The following is a 25,280-nucleotide window of genomic DNA, read 5'->3' as shown; positions in this document are numbered from 1 at the left end:
ACGGCCTGTTTTGGATGCAAGGAAGTGCAGGGTCTGCGCGGAGGCTCTGGGAGGGCGAGAAAAGGGCCTTCCAGACGTTTGGGAACTGTTTGTTTCCAGCTTCTGGAGGGCCTCCAGAGCCCGGGGGAGGCTGTTTTCGCTCTCCCAGAGATCTGAGGAAGCCTCCGGACCCTGGGGAAGGCAAAAAAATGCCCCTCCCGGATGTTCTGGCAGGCCACGCCCATCATGGCCACACCCACCCAGCAACCGGGCAGCCAACCGGTTGCTGGGATTTTTGAATCCCACCCCCTGGTCATACGTCGCCTTTTCCAGTACTGTTATAACATTGAACCTCACTAAACCAATGTTGTAAATCGAGGACTCCCCGTACCATTTCAGCCAGGCGGCTCTCCAGTGTCTTCTGGAAAGCCTCCAGTGATAGAGCACCCACAGCTTCTGGAGGCAAGTTGTTCCACTGATGGGATTGTTATCGCCGTTAGGATGTTTCTCCTGAAGTCCAGGTTGACGAGTTTCCATCCGTTGCTTCTCGTCCTGCCCTCAGGTGCTTTGGAGAATAGCTTGACTCCCTCTTCTTTGGGGCAGCCCTCAAATACTGGAATGTTGCTATCCTGACATTCCTACTCCTTCTTTTTCATTAAACTAGATATACCCAGTTTCTAAAACTGTTTTTCATATCCCTAATCATCACTTCCCTAATCATCTTCATTGCTCTTCTCTGCACTCTTTCTAGGTTGGTGTTCTCCTTGATCAGTTTCCATCTATTGTTTCTTTTCCTGCCTTCTGGTGAAATAAATTGTTCCCCTCTTCTTAGTGGAATACTGGAAGACTGCTGTCATGTCAACCCCTAATCCTCCTTTTCATCAAACTAGACGTACCCAAATTTTACAACCGTTTTTTCATATCTTTTAGCCTCCCGTTCCTTTCCTTTCTAGGTTGGCGTTCTCCTTGATTCCATCCATTGCCCCTCGTCCTGCCTTCAGGTGCTTTGGAGAATCCTCTCAGTGACAGCCACTCAAATATTAGGAGAATGCTATCATGTTCCTTCTCTTCCTTACATAAGAGATACCTGGTTCTGTTATCCGTTTATTGTATAGTTTAGCCTTCAGTCTCCTAATCATCTTCGTTGCTCTTCTCTGCACTCTTTCTAGGTGGCGTCTCTCGTTTAGTTTCCATCCATGGTTTCTTGTCCTGCTTTCAGATGTTTTGGAGAATAGGTTGACCCCCTCTTCTTTGTGGCAGCCCCTGAGATACTGGAACACTGCTATCATGTCATCCCTAGTCCTTCTTTTCATTAAACTAGACACACCCAGTTCCTGCAAATCGTTCTTCGTATGTTTTAGTCTCCAGTCCGCTAAACATCTTTGTTGCTCTTCTTTGCACTCTTTCTAAAGTCTCAACATCTTTTTTCTAACATGGTGACCAAAACTGGATGCAGTATTCCAGGTGTGGTCTAAAACAGGGGTCCCCAACCACTGGTCCCTGGACCGGTACCTGTCCGTGGATCATGTTTTACCGGGCCGCAAATCTTGGGCGCCGCCATCTTGTTTCGACGGTGCTTCCGGGTTTTCGGTTGCTTACGGGTTTTTGGTTGGAAAGTGCTTCCTGGTTTTCAGTTGGAAGGCGGCGTTTGGGTGCTCGCACCTTAGTTTCGTCGAGGGGGGGGCAGCTTCGAACGAAGAGCTGTCCCGATGGCGGTGGAGTCTCGCGTTACTCAGGTACCCGTCTGTGGAAGAATAAATAATCGTGAAACCGGTCCCTGGTTCGAAAAAGGTTGGGGGCCACTGGTCTAAAACTTTATGAAGCACTATTAGAACTTCATGTGATCTTGATTCTCTCTTTATTCTCCAAAGGGAATCTTCTTTAGATGATTTCCTGGCTCCAAAGCAGAGGTGGTATTCAGCCGTTTCGGACCAATTCTGGAGAACCGATAGTGGACATTTTGAGTAGTTCGGAGAACCGGCAAATACCACCTCTGACTGGCCCTGCCCCCATCTATTCTCTGCCTCCCATTGAGTCCCAGCTGGGTCTTCTTTGGTTGCCCTGCACAGGAGAACAGAGCTGGAAAGCAGGTTAGTGGGGTGGGGAGGGAATGGGGATTGTGCACTATCCTTCCCCTGGAGTGGGAGCGGGGGGTGGAATGGAGATTTTACAATACCCTTCCCCTGCTACGCCCACCAAGCCATGCCCACAGAACCGGTAGTAAAAAAATTCGAATCCCACCACTGCTCCAAAGCTAAAAGCTATTCGAGTTTATTTGCAGCTAGGTACTTTAATCGATCTATATTTCCATGTCGGCAAATATGTGCTTTGCATTTTAGCTACTACGTCAGTGATTTTTTTTGCAGTGTTCCAATAAATCAAGCAGTGTTGTAAAAATGTTAATGGGATGTTCAGCAAAATTTATCAGCTATACCTGACACCCTGTGAGGTTTCTGTCAGGCTTCAAAGGATTATATGTTTGTTGTTGTTGGGTTGCCTACTTTAGCTGCTGATTGTGTTTATGTGGGTTTTGTTTATTTTATTTTTTTTACTTTTTGTTCTTACTTGTGGAGTGTTTTCAGTTGCCCAGAGTCAGGTGTTTAAAATCAGTGGTCAGATCAAAGGAAATAATAAATCCTGAAGTTGTGGAAGATAAAGATGTTTGTGATAGCAGCCAGAAAGAGAGATGAAAGAGAGAGATAAGTAAGCAATTTATCTCTCTATTTATTTTGAAATTTTCCTTTTCCTTTCACACTCTCCACAAACGTGGAAAATGTGAACACCTTAGTAGGATTCCCTCCCTTCCTTCCTTCCTTCCTTCCTTCCTTCCTTCCTTCCTTCCTTCCTTCCTTCCTTCCTTCCTTCCTTCCTTCCTTCCTTCCTTCCTTCCACCCTCCCTTCCTTCCTTTTTCTTTCTTTCTCTGTTTCTTCCTCCTTCCTTTGTTGTTTCTTCTTTCTTTCTTTCTTTCTTTCTTTCTTTCTTTCTTTCTTTCTTTCTTTCTTTCTTTCTTTCTTGCTTGCTTGCTTGCTTGCTTGCTTGCTTGCTTGCTTGCTTGCTTGCTTGCTTGCTTGCTTGCTTACGTACTTGCTTACTTACTTACTTACAAGATGCTAAGGCTTATTTGAATTCTGTTGGAGAAAGAAGGAAGGAAGGAGAGAGAGAGAAGAAGGAAGGAAGGAAGCCCACTTATAATTTCTTACCATTAGCCCTTGCATCAAACTGACTCTCATCAGAACAAATCATTTTTTTCACATTTCCCCAGAGAACACCAGGCAGCTCCCAGGGATTTCCTTTCCTCTGAAATTGGTGTATAACTATGTATTAAAACATTGCTTGTAATAATTTCCTTGCGTGTGCCCCTTTCAATAAGCAGAACTTCAGCTGTTTATGAAGCCCGTAAACCATGGCTTGCTGTTCCTCCCCATTGTGAATGGGAGTGTATTTCAGCCAGTGAAAGGTGCTCTATAATGAAGCATACAGAGACCTATCCATCTCAGCCTGGTTGCTCTTGTTCTACGATAGGAGTGGGGAGAGAAACTCATTCCTGTCGCATATTTTCATGCTGCCAATGTGTGTAACTTCAGAGCTGCACAAGGCTCGATGCATTTTGTCGTATTGTGGCTTTTTGCTACCATCTCAAACATCAACACTTCCTCTTTCTTCTTTTCCTTTTCTTTTCCTCCTTTTCCTTCTCCTCCTCCTTTTCCACCTCCTTCCCTTCTGCCGCTGCTTCCGCTTCCTCCTCCTCCTCCTCCTCCTCCTCCTCCTCCTCCTCCTCCTCCTCCTCCTCCTCCTCCTCCTCCTCCTCCTCCTCCTCCTCCTCCTCCTCCTCCTCCTCCTCTTCTTCTTCTTCTTCTTCTTCTTCTTCTTCTTCTTCTTCTTCTTCTTCTTCTTCTTCTTCTTCTTCTTCTTCTTCTCCTTCTTCACCTCTAATGCCACTTCTGTCCCTCCCGTTCTTCCTCTTCCTCCGCCTCCTTCTATTCACAAACTTTATTCCATGAGAGGTCCTTGGTGCTCTCCGGGCTCAGTTGTTTTCTTGCAAACATTTCATTACCCAACTAGCGAACATGGTGCTAGAATAGAATGGGGTGTGCAGAGAGGAGGAGGATGTGGATGAGGAGGAAGAGGAGGACTGTGTGGTCCTTGGTGTTCTCTGAACTTGGTTCTTTCCTTGCAGAGGTTTCATTAGCCATCAACAACCACATAGAGATAAATAACATCTACATATCGTTTGAAAGAGATAATCAAAAAGCCAAAAGGGAATGATAAAGAACCAAAACAACCTTACCAGCGTCTACACCCAGATAAGAAGAGATGAACACTAAGATTGATACTAGACCAACAATCTAGATGTAAGCAATACCTCAATCAAGGAACTACACAATCAAACAGCAAACAACCTAACCAAGGAACTACCAAGAATACTTCCACCAACACTGACAGGGGAAGCTACTTGTATATAAAACCAAAGCAACCCTTACTCTCTTCTACTACTGATGATACCTAGTTGGGTAATGAAACATCTGCAAGAAAACCACTCAGAGAGTACCAAGGTTTCCACAGTCATTGTCCTCCTCCACCCCTTCTTCCTCCTCCTCCTCTTCCACTCCACTCTCTTCTAGCACTGATGATGTTACCTAGTTGGATAATGAAACATCTGCAAGAAAACCACTAAGCTCAGAGAGCACCAAGGACCCCACATTCCTCCTCCCACTCTTCCTCTTCCATCACCTGATCTTTTCCTCCTCCTCCTCCTCCTCTCCACTCTCCTCTAGCACTGATGATGTTGTCCAATTGGGTAATGAAACATCTGCAAGAAAACCACTCAGAAAGCACCAAGGACCCCACAGTCACCGTTCTCCTCCTCCCCCCACTTCCTTTTCCTCCTCCTCCTCCTGGTCTCCTCCTCCTCCTCCTCCTCTCAACTCTCTTCTAGCACTGATGATGTTACCTAGTTAGGTAGTGAAACATCTGCAAGAAAACAACCAAACTCAGAGAGCATCAAGATCCCACAGTCCTCCACCTCTTCCTCCTCCTCCTCCTCCCCCTCCTCCTAACCTCCTCTCTTCTAGCACTGATGATGTTACTTAGTTGGGTAGTGAAATATCTGCAAGAAAACAACCAAACTCAGAGAGCATCAAGGGTCCCACAGTCCTCCTCCTCCTCCTAACCTCCCTCTCTCCTAGCACTGATGATGTTACCTAGTTGGATAATGAAACATCTGCAAGAAAACCATCAAGCTCAGAGAGTACAAAGGATCCCACAGTCCTCCACCTCTTCCTCCTCCTCCTCCTCACCTCCCTCTCTCCTAGCACTGATGATATTACTTAGTTGGGTAGTGAAACATCTGCAAGAAAACAACCAAACTCAGAGAGCATCAAGGAGCCCACATTCCTCCTCCCCTTCTTCCTTTTCCACCACCTGGTCTTCTCCTCTTCCTCTCAACTCTCTTCTAGCACTGATGATGTTACCTAGTTGGGTAATGAAACGTCTTCAAGAAAAGCACCAAGCTCAGAGAGCACCAGGGACCCCCTCATTCCTGCTTTAAGAGTTGAGTCAAAAGTCACATTAATCACTAGTCTGTGAAATCTTGCCCTACTTTGATGTAGATTCTCATTACTTCAGTGTCTAGTAGTTTTATTCCCTAATCCATAATATCCCCTATCCCCAGTTCGGTATATATTGAACCTTGTGGATAATTGGAAGATTAGATCCTCTCTTTCGTCTGAGCAATTTGGTTACTATCACATTTTCGGTGAAGCAATAATTGAATGATAATTTATTATTCATGACAGTTTTAAGTGGCAATAATTACTCTGGTTTCCCAGCAGTCCCATAAAACAAAAATGAATTTCTTTGAAATATTTTTCCACAAAGTTATGTTACCTCCGCGGCCTTCCACTGAAGAAAGAAATGGTGGGGAATTATTAAAATGTGCAAGAAATCTTTTCCGTTCCTTTTCTGGATCGTTTAAATTTTACACGTGTTCGAAGAGAGACAGTGGAATATGGGTTAAAAATATTGTGCCATGGAATCCTATGCAGCATGATATTTTTGACTGTGAGGTCCTTGTGAGGTGCTCTCTGAGCTTGGCTGTTTTCTTACAGATGTTTCATTCCCAAACTAAGGAACATCATCAGTGCTAGAAGGAAGTAGAATTTGCTCTCTGCATATATACAAGTGGCGTGCCCTGCCTACCATCAACAGACACATAGAGAGAAACGATATCTACACACCATTCAAAAGAGATAATCAAAAAGCTAAAAAGAAAACCAACAGACCAAACAGACACCTCCTTGTCACCAATCAATAGCCAGATAAACCGAGATTAACACTCAGGTTAAAACACTAGACTAACAATTAAGCAGAAAACAATACCCCCATTGTGGAATTACGTAAACAAAGAGCAAATCCCACTCCCTTGTAGCACTGATGAAGTTATCTAGATGGGCATGAAAGCAATCAAGTTCAGAGAGCACCAAGGACCCCACAGTCTCCCCCCCCTCCTCCTCCTCAAACCTCATTTCCTTGCAGCACTGATGATGTTACCTAGTTGGGTGTCAGCTATGGAATCCTGATTCATCGCTGCCACATATCTGGAGAAAGTGGGAGGGGACGATGTTCACGGAGTAGCTCTTAGTAGACAAAATATAATTATTTTGATGGTTCAAGGTGAAAGAGTATGGCACAGAAAGAACTGGAACCTACTTTGGGATTGGTTCATGTGATGTGATGATGAGGGAAAGGGGGATGGCTTGTAGGTTGGGACCTTTTGGAGAAGCTGGGAAAACTTTTAGTTTCGGAAAGAAACATCTGAATGAAAACAATCAAGTTTAGAGAATACCAAGGGCCCCAAAGTCATTATCCTCCTTCCCCTCCTCTTCCTCCTCTCTTCAAACCTCACTCCCATCTAGCACTGATGATGAATAATGAAACATCTGCATCAAAACAACCAAGTTCAGAGAGCACCAAAGACTCCACAGTTCAGCCCTGAGCTACAAATATTCTATCAATAATTCGATGTAGATTTATTTGCAGGAAGCAGCTCCTACTGACTGCTTAACAAGAGTGAATAAAATTACAACCGTAAGGTCCAAATCCTACATTCATTTTTTTTAATGGGTATAAGATTTGCAAAGCTAAGTGGGGCATCTAAATAGACAAAGATGTGTCGCTGGTTTTTGTTGGAAGCGCTCCAACAAAATGATTGATCAGTTGGCTTCGTTCTCAATTAAGAACTCTGTGTGTTTTTGATTCATGGTTTGTTACAGTATTGTGGATGTTCCAGATTTAATATAAAATATTGCTAGCTGAAATGTTCAGTGGATAAAATGCTGAGAGGAGTTGTAAGGGTTTCAGACCTAGTGTAGGATAGGTCATGTTGTTGCTCCTATTATTATTAATAATTACATGTGTAGATCCCAAGTCCCTAAAGACATTAGTAGTTTGCACCACTTCGGAAGAACCTAACTTTCTGTGCAGTTTGGTGAACTGGTTGTTGGAAGAACTCATCAGGGCAGAAAACCAGTTGTTCAATTATTTGAATTCCAGCACTTGGCATTAGGTGGTTTGTAAATCCAATAGGTAAGAAACAGTAACTAAAATCTCCCAAAGTAAGGAAAGCAGGGAAGGGAACAGAGGAAGGAAAAGAAGAAAGAAGGGAAAGGAAGTGAGGGGAATAGGGGAGGGGAGAGAGGGAGGGAAAGGAAAGGGCAAACAAAGTTGGAGTCAAGGCTTAAAAGCTCTTTGAAAAAGCTGTTTTGAACATCCTCCAGAAGGCAGAGATTGAAAGCAAACAAGATGTCTGTTAGAAGGCTATGAAACTACGAAGCCGTGGTGGCGCAGTGGTTAGAATGCAGTATTGCAAGCTGACTGCCCATTGCCAGCAGTTCAATCCTGACCAGTTTATGGTTGTCAACCTTCCATCTTTCCAAGGTCAGTAAAATGAGGACCCATATTGTTGGGGGCAATAGGCTGACTCTATAAGCCACTTAAAGAGGGCTGTAGAGCACTCTAAAGTGGTACATAAGTCTAGGTGCTCTTGCTATTCTTCCCTCTCTTCTTCCTCCCTTCCTTCTTCCTCTTTTTTTTGCTAGATAGAGAGATTGATAGAGATAGATGGATGGATGGATGGATGGATGGATGGATGGATGGATGGAAGGATGGATAATAATTAAAAATTCTTAATGACTCAGTGAGTCTTATTCAGAGGATAATCCATTATATCAAGCTACTTCAGGAAAGAAAAAGTTACCATTTTCTTTCTGTACCTATGGGTTGTACAACAGTTTGGAGACCCCTTCTGATTATGAGCATAACCAGTGGTGGGATTTGAATAACGTATCAACCGGTTCCCTGGCTGGGTAGGCATGGCTGGTTGGTCATGTGACTGGGTAGGTAATGTCACTCATCATACCCAGCCCCGCCTCCTGGCCACTCACCTCAAAGGCAGAGGTAGGATTCAGCCGGTTGGGGCTCATTCCACTACTGGCTAGCCCCACCCATTTTTTGGCCTGTTTTTGAGCTGTTTTCTGGATGTCTTTTGGACCATTTTCAGGCCATTTGGGGACTGTGTTCAGGCCATTTTGGGGCCTTAAAATGGCCTGAAACAGGTCAAAAACAGCCCAGAAAACAGGCCAAAAAATGAGTTGGGGCGAGTCCAGCCAATAAAGGGGATTTGCTAGTTTGTGAACTGCGCAGACTCTTAACAACCATTTCGCCCAAACCAGTGCGAATCGACATCAGCCCACCTCTGAGCATAAAACATAACCACTACACCTCCCTGCCTGCGTAGACCCTATGAGAGTTATAAACCTTGACTTTTCCCCCAAAATGTTCCTAGATAGTTTCTGCATTTCTGAACTTTTTTTTTTTTTTTCATATTTGGGTAGCACTTTTAGCCCCAAATTCTTGTTCCTACAACAATTGAGCAGCCGTGAAAAAAAGAACTGTTCTACAATAAAACATGCCTGCGTGAAACGAAGCAAGAAAAGTGGGAGAATTCAGTAAATAAATAATCGCTGTCAATTTCTGGAAACAAGAAATGATGGAGGCGACATTTTCATCCCCTAGAAGGTGACATGAAAAGCATCTTCACAAGAATTGCATCACTCGCTCTCTTCGATCCAGAGATTCAGAACATATAGAAAAGAAATGCCGACGGACAACTTTTGTGCGTGTGTGTTGACTTTCTGAACTAAAAGCTTCACCGGCTCCGTCAGACACTTAAATATGCCCATCCAAGTCAAGTTCTTGCTAACCACCCTGGGTTACCGTTCCAGAAGAATGAAAGCAGGCAGATCCTCGTGCCTAGCATGGCTTTGATGGACAAGAGTTCAAATGCAAGGTTGCAGTTTAATAACAATTTTTTTTTTCAAACAGTAAACAGTAGTCCAACGAAGCAACTACCAACTCAGACAAACAATCAAACCATAAAGCAGAAGCTAAGCGAAGAACCACTAAAAACAATTCCCAACAACCCTGAAAGGACAAGCCATAAAATATAGACCAAAATCAACTCCTACACTCTTCTGGCACTGATAATGTCATCTAGTTGGGTAATGAAATGTCTGCAAGAAAGCAACCAAGGACCACACAGTCCTCCTCCTCCTCCTCCTCCTCCTCCTCCTCCTCCTCCTCCTCCTCCTCCTCCTCCTCCTCCTCCTCCTCTCCACAGACTCCACTCCCTTCTGGCACTGTTTCTTGTCTTGCCTTCTGGTGCTTTGGAAAATAAGTTGACCCCATCCTTTTTGTGGCAGCCCCTCAAATACTGGAATATTGCTAACACACACACACACACACACACACACACACACACACACACACAGAGTTCTTCTTTTTTCTAGACTGGCCAAACCCAAATCTTCTAGCCATTCTTCATAGGTTTTTTCTTTCTCTCCAGCACAGTAGAAGCTAACATTACAACCACATCTTTTTACTTTTACACAACAGTATATACGTGCCACTTCTATGAAAAATAAACCTATCCAGTTAGCAAAACCAAAATCAAGGTTTTGTGTCGTTGTTTTTTTTTCCCCTTTCATTGCAAGCACAAAATCCGGAAGCAATTTCAAAATAGAAAGAAGGTTAGATATACTCTCTTCTTTGGATAAAAGAATCCATTTGACCATCTCTGTTTCTTTTTGATGTGGGGAATAATACATACTGCTAAGATGGAGTTGTTTTTAAAAGAAATAAGTTTCCAATGAAGAGGATTGTTCTGAATGGCTGTACCTTTACTATAGAAGCTGAATTTTGCAGAAAGACCAGAGTCTAGTTAGTGTAAGCATTTGTTAGTGTTTTGTTATATTGCTAGCTTAGTGTGTTTCACAAATCCGACACACTTTGTTGCTTGATGATTCAGTATGCAGTATTGGGTGAACCCAGAAAAATGGGTTAATTCAGTAACCCAATCAATTATGATTTGCAAATTCCCCCAAACCCAACACTGTTGCATAGCAAGAAGTCCCTGCCGGTGTAATTAATTCCATTATCGCAAATTAAAACTCAGAGCACTCTACAGAAAGTAAATCTGCAGGCAAAATTGTATTTGTTAGGAAAAGAATTGCATGCCAGTCCCTGCATTAAAAACACATGTGCGCTCACACATACCTTATAGAGTAGTAAATGAATACAAATAACATTGACCATGTTTTGCTTGTAAATGGGGGTGAATTACAGAAAAAGAAGTGCAAGATCTATTACACAGACAGAAGCCAGGAAAAACACCAGGGCCAGACAAGATAACTCCTTCTTGCTTAAAAGTCTGTGCTGACCAATTGGCCCCCATCTTCACCCGAATCTTCAATAGATCACTAGAAATGTGCTTATGTTCCTTCCTGCTTCAAATGTTCTACCATCATCCCAGTGCCAAAGAAGCCCTCCATCAAGGAACTGGATGACTACAGACCAGTTGCTCTAACATCTATAGTTATGAAAATCTTTGAAAGGCTTGTGCTGTCCCACCTGAAAACCATCACAGATCCGCTGTTAGATCCCATGCAGTTTGCATACCGAGCAAATAGATTGACAGATGATGCTGTTAACATGGCTCTGTATTACATCCTACAACACCTTGAATCTCCAATTACCTACGCAAGGGTCCTCTTTGTAGACTTCAGTTCAGCATTCAATACCATCATTCCAGACACTCTTCTAAGTAAATTAAGCCAACTAGCGGTACCTGAACACACTTGTAAGTGGATCATAAGCTTCCTAACAGACAGGAAGCAGCAGGTGAAGCTAGGGGGAATCACATCCAATACCTGTAAAATCAGCACAGGGGCCCCCCAAGGCTGTGTGCTATCTCCACTTCTCTTCTCCCTATATACCAATGACTGCATCTCAAACGATCCATCTGTTAAAATACTGAAGTTTGCTGATGACACAACAGTGATTGGTCTCATTCGAGACAACGATGAATCTGCATACAGACAGGAGGTTATACAACTTGCCTCGTGGTGTAACCGGAACAATCTGGAACTGAACACACTCAAAACCGTAGAAATGGTGGTAGACTTTAGAAGAAATCCTCCTATACTTACTACATCTTACAATACTAGACAACACAGTATCAACAGTAGAGACCTTCAAATTTCTAGGTTCTAGATATCACATGACCTAAAATGGACGCCAAACATCAAAAACATCATCAAAAAAGCACAGCAAAGAATGTTCTTTCTGCACCAACTCAGAAAGCTCAAACTGCCCAAGGAGCTGCTGATCCACTTCTACAGAGGAAGTATTGAGTCTGTCATCTGTATCTCTAACTGTCTGGTTTGGTTCTGCAACCCAACAGGACAGACACAGACTTCAGAGGATAATTAGGACTGCAGAAAAAAACTATTACTACCCACCTGCCTTCAATCGAGGACCTGTCTCGAGTCAAAAAGGGGGCTGTGAAAATATTTACAGACCCCTCACATCCTGGACATAAACTGTTTCAACTCCTTCCCTCAAAACGACACTATAGAGCACTGCACACCAGAACAACTAGACACAAGGACAGTTTTTTTCCTGAAAGCCATCACTCTGCTAAACAAATAATTCCCTCAACACTGTTCAACTATTTACAAAGCGTACACTACTATTACTGTTAATCTTCTCATCACTCCTTATCACCCATCCCCTCCCACTTGACTGTTTCCTAGTATGATTTGATTGTTGATTGTACCCTATGACTATCATTAAGTGTTGTACATTATGTTTCTTGATTCTTAATGAATGTCCCTTTTCTTTATGTATACTGAGACTATTTACACCAAGACAAATTCCTTGTATGTCCAATCACACTTGGCCAATAAAGTATTCTATTCTATTCTATTCTATTCTATTCTATTCTATTCTATTCTATTCTATTCTATTCTACTCTACTCTACTCTACTCTACTCTACTCTACTCTACTCTACTCTACTCCATTCCATTCCATTCCATTCCATTCCATTCCATTCCATTCCATTCCATTCCATTCTTGTATTGTTGTGGTTGAAGCTGAAGTAGTCGTTGATCGGTAGGACATTGTAGCAGATAATTTTGTGTATTACGCTCAAGTCCAACCATAGGCGGTGTAGTTCTAGATTGTCCAAACCCAAAATTTCAAGTCTGGTGATATAGGGTATTCTGTTGCAAGCAGTGGAGTATAATACTCTTCTCGTAAAATACTTCTGGACTTCCTCAATTGTATTAATGGCCACCTCTGGAATTTCACCGTAGCCCTGCCATTGATCGATTTCCTGTCAACCCTTGCATAATGGCAGTTCTTTTCACCAGCAGCTCTGAGCGGTGCTGCAGATTACCCATTAAAATTTTAGTGTCCCATTCCATTAGGCCATAAAGAGAGTCAACTATATTTGTGGCCGTGTCATGTGCTTAGTTCTCTCCACCTTCCTCCTTCCTTTTCCTCTTTGTTGGTTTCCCAGACCTGCTCCTGAGTTCTTTTCTCTGCTCCTGGAGTGTATTCAGGCATTCACAACAGAGCCCTTTCTGGCTTTATTGCAAATTAATGAGATTCTTATTGCATTACATAATTAATTACTGTGTTATTCCGAGTCGCATAATGAAGTCTACCCGTGAAGAATGTAGATCTACTTGGCAGCCCTTATGAATTCATCACGGGAGACAATTTCACCATCAAGCAGCCTTTCGAGACTTGTCTGAATGAAGAAATCCTAATTTTAGAGGGAGATGCAATCTGGTGTCGTGGTTAAGGTCACTGAACTAGAAACCAGGAGATTCTGAGTTCTAATCCTACCAGAGGCATCAAACTAGCTGAGTAACTTTGGCCCAGTTTCTCCTTTTTGGCCAAGGAGGATTAGAAATTAACTGAGTTGGAAGGGACCTTGTAGGTCATCTAGTCCAACCCCTTGCCCAAGCAGGAGACCCTACACCATTTCTGACAGATGGGAGTCCAGTCTCTTCTTGAAAGCCTCTAGCGATGAAGCTCCCACAACTTCCGAAGGCAACTTCTGTTCCATGGGTTGATTGTTCTCACTGTCAGAAAATGTCTCCTTATTTCTAGGTTGCTTCTCTCCTTGATCACTTTCCATCCATTATTTCTTGTTTTCAGGTGCTTTGGGAAAAAAAGCTCGACCCCTTCTTCTCTTGAGCAGCCCCTCAAATATTGGAACATTGCTCTCCTGTCTCCCCTGGTCCTTCTCTTCACTAGGCTAGCCAGGCCCAGTTCCTGCAACCGTCCATTGTATGTTTTATCCTCTAGTCCCCTAACCATCCTGGTTGCTATTCTCTGCATGTTTTCTAGAGCCTCAACACCTTTTTTATAGTGTGGTAACCAAAACTGGATGAGAAATTTAGATGTACACATGTAGTCACTGGGAGTCAAGATGACTCAAAGGTGTGCATAGAGAGAATTCTAAGGATGCCCAATGGAATATTTAGAAAATGTGTCTTTTTAAAGCTTTCTAAAAGAGGCAAGAAATTCCACTGATTGATTCTTTTAACTCTACAGAATTAGGTATTGCATATAAAATTGTACATAGTAAAGTTTTAATTGTAAATGACATTTTTTTTTAGCTTTAATCTTAATATAATTCGTGTGAACAACCACTTTCAACTTGATTGTAAAGAAATGTTTGTAAACAAGTTGTCAAAGTCCTGACTATCTTTTTAGAGTCAACTGTCTCAGCGACTGACTTTCATAATTTGAATTCTAACTTCTGCACACCTCACCCCATATTTTCATTTTGCTCATTCAAATTTGTAATTTTCATTATACACACACAGATACAGACAGACAGACAGACAAGACGCACGCACACACACACACACACACACACACACACACACACACACACACACATATATATCTAGGCCTAGATACTGCCAATCTTACGCGGGAGAAAACACGAATAACCAAAGATCCACATACAAATACCCGGGAGAACCTCAGAAAACATATATATATATACATATATATACATATGGATCTTTGGTTATTCGGGTTTTCTCCCGCGTAAGATTCGAAGTATCTAGGCAATGTTTCGATGAAGTCTCATTCATCATCTTCAGGCTCCTTTCTTCGGCTCTGTGCTTCTCAGAGTGATGTGAGATTGCAGCTGCTGCTTCCTTTTAACTGCTAGTGGGGGTGTGACTTGAGTGGGTGGGGGCTTGGCTATGTTCTGATTGGTTGGGGGGTTGGCCGTGTCCTGATTGGCTGGAGGTGTGTTCTGTTCAGGTGGGGGCTTGGTTGTGCTCAGGTTAGTCTTAGTTGCTGGGGGATTTGAGTTGGTGAGCTGTGATCTTGCTGTTTGGCTTCGAGTTCGTGGTCATGCTGCATCTTCATAGTGGGTGTCAGTTTGCTTCATGTATGGCTTGGAGGGGTTTGAAGTGGGTAGTGATGCAGCTGCAGTGCGGCTTCTGGTCTGTGGTCAGGTCTCATCTTCTGAGTGGGTGTGAGTCTGTTTTCTACATGGAAGTGTGGTGGTGGCATCTTGTGTGGCTCTCATGGGTGTGGGTCTGGTGTCCTTCTTCATGTTAGGTACTCGTCTGTTCATGAGGGCGGGTTTCCAAATGGCTGGAAGGCGGGAAGTGTCATCCACCAACCAATCAGAACACAGCCAAGCCCCCACCCAAACAAGTCACACCCCCACTAGCAGTTAAAAGGAAGCAGCAGCTGCAATCTCACATCACTCTGAGAAGCAAGAAACAATTCGCCCCCCCCAAGAGGAAGACCCAGCATGTTTTCTAGGCATAAAATAAAATTAAGCACCTCCCCCTCCAAATTTAGGCCTATTTTAAAACATGTGAAATGGGTGAGAAGAGCAGGGGGGACTTGCCGTTAGGAGCGCCCTGTGGGCAGCCATGCCTCGCCACCAGCCACTCCTAACGGCCGATCATGGCGAAGCGCGGAGAGCTCCCTGCTCCTGCCAAGCACCTTTGCTGCAGACCCGAGACCTTTGGCGCCTGCCGCTGTTGCTTTCCCTTCTGCATTTGGAGCTGCCGCTTCTGCGTTTGGAGCTGCTGCCGCTATTTGGAGCGTGTTTCCATACTCCGCCATGATCACCCATTAGGAGCGGCTGGTGGCGAGGCATGGCTGCCCATGGGGCCTTTAGAGGAGGATGCAATGGGGGGGGGATTAAATCACCCCTGAAAAGACAGCCTAGCCCTTTTTTCGGGGTTCAAAAAAAAAAAAGACCCAGCCTTATTTTATGACAAACACGATATATATGTATATGTATATAAACTGTCAGTAAATTTCTCCTTAGTTCTAACCCAGGGGTGGGATCCGACAGGGTTAAGTACTGGTTCAGTGATTTATGATGTGCTTCCCTGCAAGCTGCACGTGTGTGTAAATCTTTGTCAGCTTGCTGCCTGGACAGCTGAGTAGCGCTGCGTGCAGGGAAGCTGTGTTTGAAAAAGCACTTTTTTCCTGCTTTTTCAACCACAGCTGTGCCTCGCATGGCATCTGAGGTTGAAAAAGCAGGAAGTAAAGATCAGGTAAGAGCCCGGGTGGGTGGGTAAGTAGACAAAAACATCAGCAGACATAGAACCGGTTCTATGTCTGCTGCTCTTCAGAGCTACCGATTCTACAGAGTTGGACAGAATCGGTAGAATCCCACCCCTGCTCTAACCTCAGGGATTCAGGTAAGAAATGCGGGGATTCAGGTAAGAAAAATGGGACAAAACTCACTTAAGAAACTTCTCATGTAGCCACATAAATTCTGGGCTGACTTGCAGTTAAAAGTTGAGGACTAACTGTATATAAATAAAGGGGGGTGGGGTCGGTGAAGGAAATCCTTTCAGATTTGCAAGAGTCTAATAAACCTTCCAATAAAGTTAGCTCTTCTGGATCTTGTCTAGTTTACCTAGCAAGGCTGATAGATCCCCACTGTCCATGTAACCCAGGGGTGTCAAACTCAATTTCATTGAGGACCGCATCACAGTTGTGTTTGATCTTGGGAGGCTTGGGTGGGTGTGGCCAGCTTGACATCACTCATGTTGGGGCAGCCTGTGGCGGCCCAAGCACTCTGTCAGCAAAAACGGGCTCTCCAACTTTGCTGGAACCCTGGACAATAAAGATAGAGGTACTACTTGTTGTGGTCTGCCAGCGGCCAGAGGAGCTGGCAGCAGATTCAGACAGTGAGGAAGTTTGGGGAGGAACATGGGCCAGTCCTGGAGTCTGGGGAAGGCTCTGACAAGGGCTCTGCATTGAAGGCAGAGATGGGGCCAGGGCCTTCTGACAGTTATCAGCTGCCTTTGGAGTCGGAGATCAGTGAGGAAGAACAGCTGGAGCCTATTCCCAATGTACACATGCGCAGAGCTGTCAGAAGAAGGGTACAGTTAAGGATCAATGGTCGACTCGGGAGTAAAGGCACAGGTGCACGGTGAATGGCCCCTCCCATAGGGGATAAAAGAGGAGCAAAAGGGGTTTGCAGGAGACATTAGGGTGAAGATCTGTTCCTGATTTCTTGCCAAATATTTTCTGCTACAGAGTGGCGTTTGGAATATACCGGCCTGGCAGCTCTCCAAGCCTGATAAAGGTCTGTAGTTGTGAAATCTTTTGAAAGACTGTTGGCCAGGACTTTGCTGAAGAGGAATTCTCTTTAACCTAAATAAAAGGGGTTTTATCGGGATGAGGAATCGGCTTTGTGCTTTCGGGAAGCCTAGGTCTAAACAGCTCCCAACCTCTCTTTTCAGCTGTGACAACTTCTTGCAATCCTCTGCCAGCCACATGCGGCCCCTCCCAAGCTCTGTTTTTGCTGACAGAGGCGCTGCGTGCCGGTCCTTCACTGTTTCTGTTCTGACCCAGGCTTAGTAAACCGGAATTATTCACAAACTTGTTTTAAAAACCAAACCTGTTTTATTGCAATGCTGGGAATTGTTTTCATTCCCAGCCGGAATTAAACTCAGGAATTAAACTTGGGTGCTTACCCAAAATAAGCACACACCTTTCAGTTCTGAGAAGTGCTGCCAAAAAAACAGAAGTATCAAATGAACTAGAAAAGAAACCAACCAAAGTACAAGAACAAACCAACCAGAGTACATAAGAGCTTCCAGAATGACTCGGAACCGATCGAACTACTTTGCTTCCTGCAAAGGTTTCGTCATCTCAGCCTGACTTTTATCCCTTATGGGAAGGGCAATCACCTCTCAGCTCCTTATTCCCGAGTCGCCCCTTTTGTTTCAGCTGCTCTCGCCTTCTAGCAGCTGTGCGCACAAGCGCACTGGGAACAGGCTCCCCTGGGTCCTCTGCTTCACTGCTGTCAGACTCCGGAGGCTCCAGAGGTAGCACCCCACTCCCGGATAGCCCTGGCCCCATCTCTACGTCGGATGCAGGACCCTTGTCCGAGTCCTCTCCAGACTCCCAACCTGGTCCCTTTTTGTGCCCACTGTCCGATTCTGTTGCCGGCTGCACTGTCTGCTGGCGAACCACAACAGGCCTTGAGTTAGACACCCCTGATGTAACCGATCTCCCACGATCCGGTGTGGCTTGGTACACAGTAGATCACCTACAGGTGGCTTTTGAGAGTCTTGGCTCTCCTCTTTTCAAGACCTCCAAAAGTTCTTGCCCAATGGTAACGTTTCGTGTGACAGAAGGGGAAAATAATTAAATGCATGACTGCGGATTAATCACATTAAGTACATTTAGTTTTAATTAAATTTACATTTAAATGAAGTCAGATCTAATTTAGTTTCAGCTTGGTCTTTCACCTGCTACTCTTGGAGAGCTGTCTCCGGCTAAGCCACGGATGACTGTCCCTGGTATGCCTTCCTCCAATGAAATCTGAACTCAGAATTTATTTTGCTGTTGCTCTGAAGAAGATGCCTAACTTGTGTCCATAGACGTTGTCCTCTAAATCTGCCCAACATCATCCTTGGGGTCTTCCCAGTTCTATATGCAAAAGGGAAAAAGAGAGAAGTACAGGTTGGTTGGTTCGTTCATTGACTATAGGCCATCAAGTCATTTTTTACTCAGAGTAAAGTAGAGTAGAGTAGGATAGGATAGGATGGGATAGCATAGGATAGGAAAGGGTAGGGTAGGGTAGGGTAGGGTAGGATAGGATAGAGTATATGATAGCATAGGTCAGGTCAAACACAACAGAACAGAAATATGGGATGGGATGGGATGGGATGGGAGAAGAGAAATAGAAGAGAATATATAGAGTAGAGTAGAATAGAATAGTAGACTAGAATAGAATATAGGAATAAGAATAGAATATAGGAAATAGAATAGGATATAGGAATAAGAATAGAATAGAATATAGCAAATGGAATAGAATATAGGAAATAGAATAGAATATAGGAATGAGTAGAATAGAATAGGAATAGAACAGAACAGAACAGAACAGAATAGAATATAGGAATAAGAATAGAATATAGGAATAAGAATAGAATATAGGAATAGTGGAGTGGAGTAGAGTAGAGTAGAATAGAATATGACAGAATAGAGTAGAGTAGAGTAGAGTAGAGTAGAGTAGAGTAGAATAGAATAGAATAGAATAGAATAGAATAGAATAGAATAGAATAGAATAGAATAGAATATAGGAATTAGAATAGAATAGAATATAGGAATAAGAATAGAATATAGGAAATGGAATAGAATATAGGAAATAGAATAGAATATAGGAATGAGAATAGAATAGAATAGAACAGAATAGAATAGAATAGAATAGAATAGAATAGAATAGAATAGAGTATATGGAAAGGAATGGATTCTATTCATTCTTTATTATTCTACACTACACTATCCTATTCCACATTTATTTTTCTATTCTATTCCATTCCATTCCATATTTATTATTCTCTTCTATTCTGTTATCATTATTCATTTGACTAAGGGTTCTTCCTCAGAGAAAGTATGAGAAATGAAACCTATGAAAAGTTTGGGTGTGACTGGAGGAAGCCTCAGTCTGAATCTCCTATTTACACTTTTGGGATCGTTCTACGTTGGCTACTTACCCATGCAGGTCATCCTGGACAAAAATTGAGCCCAACATTTCCGTTGCTGAGCGAGACAACTGCTAAGTGAGCGTTGCCCCTCTTTGCCCGCTTTCCCTGCCACTGTTGTAAGTGAATCACCGCAGTTGTTCACTTAGTCACACGGCTGTAAAATGAATCTGGCTTCCCCATTGACTTTGCTTGTGGGGCGGTCGTAAATGACCCCCGGGGACACTTCAACCGTCATAAATATGAGTCAGTTGCCAAGCATCTGAATTTTGGTCACGTGATTGTGGGGAAGCTGTAGCAGTCATAAGTATGAAAAATGGCCATAAGTCAGCTTTTTTTCAATGTTGCTGTAGCTACAGTTTTTTTCCCAAACGCCATCACTCTGCTAAACAAATAATTCCCTCAACACTGTCCAACTATTTCCAAAGTCTGCACTACTATAAATATTAATCTCTCATCATTGACTGTTTCCTAGTATGATATGATTGCTTATTGTATCCTATGACTATTATTAAGTGTTGTACCTGATGATTCTTGACTCTTGATGAATGTATCTTTTCTTTTTATGTACACTGAGAGCATTTGCACCAAGACAAATTCCTTGTGTGTCCAATCACGCTTGGCCAATAAAAGAATAATTCTAATTCTAATTCTAAATGAACAATTGCAATTCTTTTTTTTTGATACCTTTCTTTCAATACAGAAATGGGAGGTATCTTACTATAATTTTTTTTTAAAAAAAAGAATTGGAATGAGATAAGCATATTTGTCCAATTGCTAGCTCTATCTTTCTATTAAAAATGTTGATGTTTTCCTACTCATAGTTTTCTTCCTTTTGGGTTTTTTTCTTTCTTTCTTTTTTTCAGAGTGATATGTTGGATGTCAACCAGATCATTAAAGACCTGGCATCGATGGTATATGAGCAGGGAGATGCAATAGGTGGGTATCATCAGAGCTCTTGTGAATTGAAATCTGAACCCATTTCCACTATTACTAACAGATAAACCTCCAAGTGGCCTCAACGACCCTCAGAAAGGATTCAGATGACCAGCTTTGTCTGCAAGGAATATAAATTGTTCCATTCCCCACCATCCAGTCAGAGCTGAAGAAGCTTCTTGGAGGAGAAGCGAAACATCTTCAAAGAAAAACCAGAAAGTCCAGTTGCCTCTTGAAAAAATGCACCTTTGGGACAGCCATGACCTGGATGACGGAGAATATCTACAGACTTTAACTATACAAATTGGGATGAACACCCTTAGAATGGTGTGGGAGTAGGAATAGAATTCCAGAGGGAAAAATCTCAGACTATAGGAACCATTTGCACTACTCAGGTGACCCTGATGACACAGATAAACCTCCAAGGAGCCTCAACGACCCTCTTAAAAGGATACAAATGACCAGCTTTGTTTGCAAGGAATATAAATCCTTCCATGCCTCACCATCCAGTCAGAAAAGAAAAAAACAAGGAAGTCCAGTTGCCTCTTGAAAAAGCACCTTTGCGACAACCATGACCTGGATGATGGAGCATCTCCATAGAAATTTAAGGTTTAGCAACCCTTCTTTGTTGAATCATTACCTTCTTTTTATTTACAGATAGCATTGAAGCGAATATTGAGACAGCCACCGTGAACGTCGACTCCGCCAACGAACATTTGGCAAAAGCCAGTCAGCATCAAGTAAGTGGATTATTTTGAAGGAGGCGAAATTGGAGAGGAAAACAGATTGGAGGGTAGGGGGAGAGTGGATGTTCGTTCTCCGAGCTTGTGGGTTGGTTTCTGAACGCTTAGTTACTATGCTAGGTAGCGTCTTCAGCGGAGTTTAGGGGATCAAAGTGTTGGTGTTCTTCTGCTTATAAGGGCTTGGTGTGGTAAGTCAATCTTGTGATGGATGAGGTCACGTCAGATGAGCGTCTTGTGGGTGTTGTGACGGGATCAGATATGGGTGTTGTGAGTTGGATAGGTGAGGGTCTTGTGATGGGTGAGGTGAGGGTGTTGTGAGGGGTTAGGTGTGTGTCACATCAGGTGAGGGTCATGTGAGTATTGTGAGGGGTCAGGTATGGGTGTTGTATGGACAGGTGTAGGTCTTGTGATGGGCCTTGTGAGGGGTCAAGTGTAGGTCACCAGGTGAGGGTCTTGTGAGGGGTGAAGTCTGGGTCATCAGGTGAGGGTCTTGTGATGGGTGAGGTGAGGGTCTTGTGAGGGGTCAGGTGTCTGTCACATCAGGTGAGGGTCTTGTGATGGGTGAAGTGAGGGTCTTGTGAGGGATCAGGTGTATGTCACATCAGTTGAGGGTCTTATGAGGGGTGAGGGGTGGGTCACAACAGGCAAGAGTCTTGTGTTGGGTCAAGTATGGGTCACGTCAGGTGAGGGTCTGGTGGTGGGTGTTGTGATGAGTCAGGCGTGGGTCACATCAGGTGAGGAACTTGTGAAGGGTTGTGAGGGGTCAGCTGAGGGTCACGTCAGCTGAGGGTCTTGTGATAGGTCTTGTAATGGAGAGATCGTGTCAGGTGATGCTCACTGGGAGGTGAACTGCCGGTTGGGAGGTGGGTTGCATTTGTTGGTTGAGGTTGTCATGCCCCCATCAGAGCATGAATCTGCAGAAGAAGACGAGCTGGAACAGATGGGAGATCTAGAGGACGGTTTCGTTGACTTCAGAGGAAAATGGGAAGGAGCAGGCCCAGTCAGGCGAGGGCTTTTCAGGATTGGGACAGTTTATAGGCAGGGAGGAAGTGGGGTAGAATGACCAAGAGACACTAAGCAGTGAACACGAGGAGTGACAGAGCTCAGGCAATGAGCAAGGATCACCCTCTCCTGATCCTCGAGAGTGGAGAGAAGTCAAGAACAGTGTAGACTGACCCAGCTACTCGGGAGGAAACTGCCCCTCCCCTCTTCACAAGGCACACCTGGGAATTGAGACTTAAAGAGACACTGTGGGGAGGGGCATTTGTTGGGTACAAACGCTGAATTCCTGGAGTGTTGAGTGCCGACGTTTGGACTTTCCTGGATTCTTTGCTGTGCAGCTGTGGTATTCACAGCGTTGGGTTGGATTATTTGCAGTAAGAGGCTGTTTGAGGTGTGTGTGTGTGTGTGTGTGTGTGTGTGTGCTCATCATCACTTTGCTCTGGGATTTGCCAGAAACGTGGGAGCGTTTGGGGAAATTTGGAGCAATAAAGGGGCAGTTTGAACAGCCAAGCTGTCTCTGTATTCTCTGTGCCGTGCCTTGGGTCATCACAGGGAGTCAGTGCCATTGCTGGTTGGTTGTGCGGTACACACAATCGGACACTGGAAAAATGTAGGAAATCGGACCCTGGAAAAATGCCAGCCCTTTTCCTGGGATCTTGAGGAATCTTTCAAAAATGTCTCCCTTCATAGCTTGCATGACAAATCGGCACTCTGAGAGAGGAGTATTAAACTGAATTTCTCCCGATCCCCTAAAAAATATGAAGCCGTAATTGCTGTCTTTTAACCGAGACATTGCTTTTCACACTCCGATTTTGGCCCTTCCTAAGTAGGTAACTGAGAGAAAAGTAGCACAAACAGATGTGATACGGGGGAGGAAATAGGATTTACTCGCGCTGTTTTTAAGCCTGTTTGCCTTGAAGTGAGGGCCAGGCGAGTTTTCAGACGTGTATGTAAAAAAAAAAAAAAAAGGAGGGGGAAGGGAAACCAGGCCGAAAAATTGGATTTTAAAAAAGAAGTGTGTCGACAAATTCTGGAATGATTTGGCGAAATGTTTAACGAAGTGGATTTGAGAGAAAGACGTAGGCTTTCTCCGAGGGAGAATTTTTGTCGGATTGCTAAGTGTTTTTTACATTTAGGCAAGAAAAACCAAAAGCACAGGTTTGGAATAGGACTCTGATGGCGTATCTATGGCATGTGTGCCGGAGGTGGCATACACAGCCCTCTCTGTGGGCACGCAGCTTCTGGTTTCTGGCACCAGCTGGTCTTCATGGCGCTAGAGTACCTGAAAACGGCTTGAAAAATGGCCTGAAAACGGCCCGAAAATGGCCTGAAAATGGCCTGAAAATGGCCTGAAAAATGGCCTGAAAATGGCCCGAAAATGGCCTGAAAAAGACCTGAAAATGCCCCCCAACTGGCCTGAAAATGGCCCCAAATTGCCTGAAAATGGCCCAAAAAACAGCCTGAAACTGCCCCACAAACAGCCTGAAAAGGCCCTAAAAACACCCTGAAAAATGGCCTGAAATGGCCCAGAAAACAGCCTGAAAAATGGCCCCTAAACACCCTGAACCCCTCCCAAAAAACACCCTGAAAAATGGCCCAAAAATGATTAAAAACCAGACCGTTTGGGGGGCATTTTCAGGGCAAAAACGGCCTGCAAACAGCCTGAAAATGGCCCCCAAAATAGTCAAACGACAGGAATGCACGCACTGGCCAGCTGGTCTTCGGCGCTCTGGCCCGCGCGCATGCACGCACGTTCCGATTTGGGCACACACTGCCAAAAAGGTTCTCCATCACTGGAATAGGTGGTGCCAGGCTCATTAATAGCGCCAGGGTTCCAAGTAATATACCCAACACAATCAAATCTCTGAAGCAGGGCCCTTCAAACTTAGCAGCTTTAAGACCTGTGGACTTCAACTCCCAGAATGCCTCCTCCAGTCATGTTAGCTCAGGAATTCTGGGAGTTGAAGTCCACAGGTCTTAAACTTGCTAAGTTTGAAGAGCCTTGCTCTGAGGCCTAGGAGTTCCTCAAACTACAGATTTATTAGGCATGTCATATTGGCGCATGTGGTGAAAACCCGATTCTGAAAGTCCCACGGTTTTCCCCACCCCAATTAAAAATCAAAGTTCTTTCCCCCAGTCCACGTGTCCATCCACTGGTCCAATCTGGTCACAGCCCCAACTCTAATTGGCTTCAGTCCATGCTGGGACTGATGGGAATGTCCTCGGTTCCCAGAAGAAAGAATGTTATTTTGGCTACAAGTCCCCAACTATCTCTTATCTCCCTGCATCCCGTTCCCATAGCGCCAACCAGCATAGCTCTGACAGCCCTGGAGATACTCCCAAAATGGCTTCAGCGTTGACCAATAGCAATTGCAAGAGGGATATTGGAGTCCTAGTAGACAATCGTGTAAATATGATCTAGCAGTGTGGAGCTGCAACTAAAAAAATAAGCCATAGCAATTCTAGGTTGCATGAACAGAGGGACGGAATCAAGATCACTTTATAAAGTCTTAGTAGAAACACACTTGGAATACTGTATCCAGTTTTGCACAGCTCTCCAAAAACCACAACTCTGATGTAAAGAGCCTGCTCCGTGAAGATTCATGGATGATCTAGGCTGCATTAACAGAAGGATAGAACCAACATCGTGTGAAGTGTTAATACAACTATATAATGCTTTGGTAAGACCACACTTGGAATACTGTGTCTAGTTTTGGTCGCTATGCTGTAAAAAAGATATTTGAGATACTAGAAAGAGTGCAGAGAAGAGCAACAAAGAGGATTAGGGGACTGGTGCAGAATGGTTGCAGGAACTGGGTATGTGAAGCTTGATGAAAAGAAGGACTAGGGGTAACATGATAGCAGTCTTCCAATGTCTCAGGGGCTGCCACAAAGAAGAGATAGTCAAGCTATTCTCCAAAGCACCTGAAGACAGAACAAAAAGCAACAGATGGAAACTAACCAAGGAGAGAAGCAACCTAGAACTAAGGAGAAATTTCCTAGCAATGAGAGCAATCAACCAACAGAAGAGCTTGCCTCCAGAAGTTGTCATCATTGGAGTTAAGAAGAGCTTGGACAACCATCGTTCTGAAATTCTGAATAGGGTTTCCTGCTTGAGTAGGGGGTTGGATTAGAAGACCCCCAAGGTCCTTTCCAACTCTCTCATTCCATTATCCTCTGGTTATGCCAATTTGACTCTCAGCCAGTTTGACTCTACA

The 25,280-nt window shown here is 44.0% G+C and overlaps 1 protein-coding gene across 6 annotated transcripts in view; it reads left to right on the top strand.

The window, feature by feature from the left end:
* Window positions 1-25,280, top strand: part of TSNARE1 (t-SNARE domain containing 1) — a 271,228-nt gene that overhangs the window by 162,208 nt on the left and 83,740 nt on the right. For all 6 annotated transcript variants that reach the window (XM_026715999.2, XM_087931803.1, XM_087931805.1 and 3 more), the window contains 2 exons: window positions 20,248-20,320; window positions 20,975-21,057. In XM_026715999.2, the coding sequence (XP_026571784.1) occupies window positions 20,248-20,320; window positions 20,975-21,057 (156 nt within the window). The remainder of the gene's footprint in view (window positions 1-20,247; window positions 20,321-20,974; window positions 21,058-25,280) is intronic.

The sequence above is a fragment of the Pseudonaja textilis genome, chromosome 3 (genome assembly GCF_049901715.1).
Source record: "Pseudonaja textilis isolate UNSWEBS1 chromosome 3, rPseTex1.2, whole genome shotgun sequence".
NCBI lineage: Eukaryota > Metazoa > Chordata > Lepidosauria > Squamata > Elapidae > Pseudonaja > Pseudonaja textilis.
Note: the sequence above shows the minus strand (reverse complement) of the source record. Positions and strands in the feature narration are given on the sequence as shown.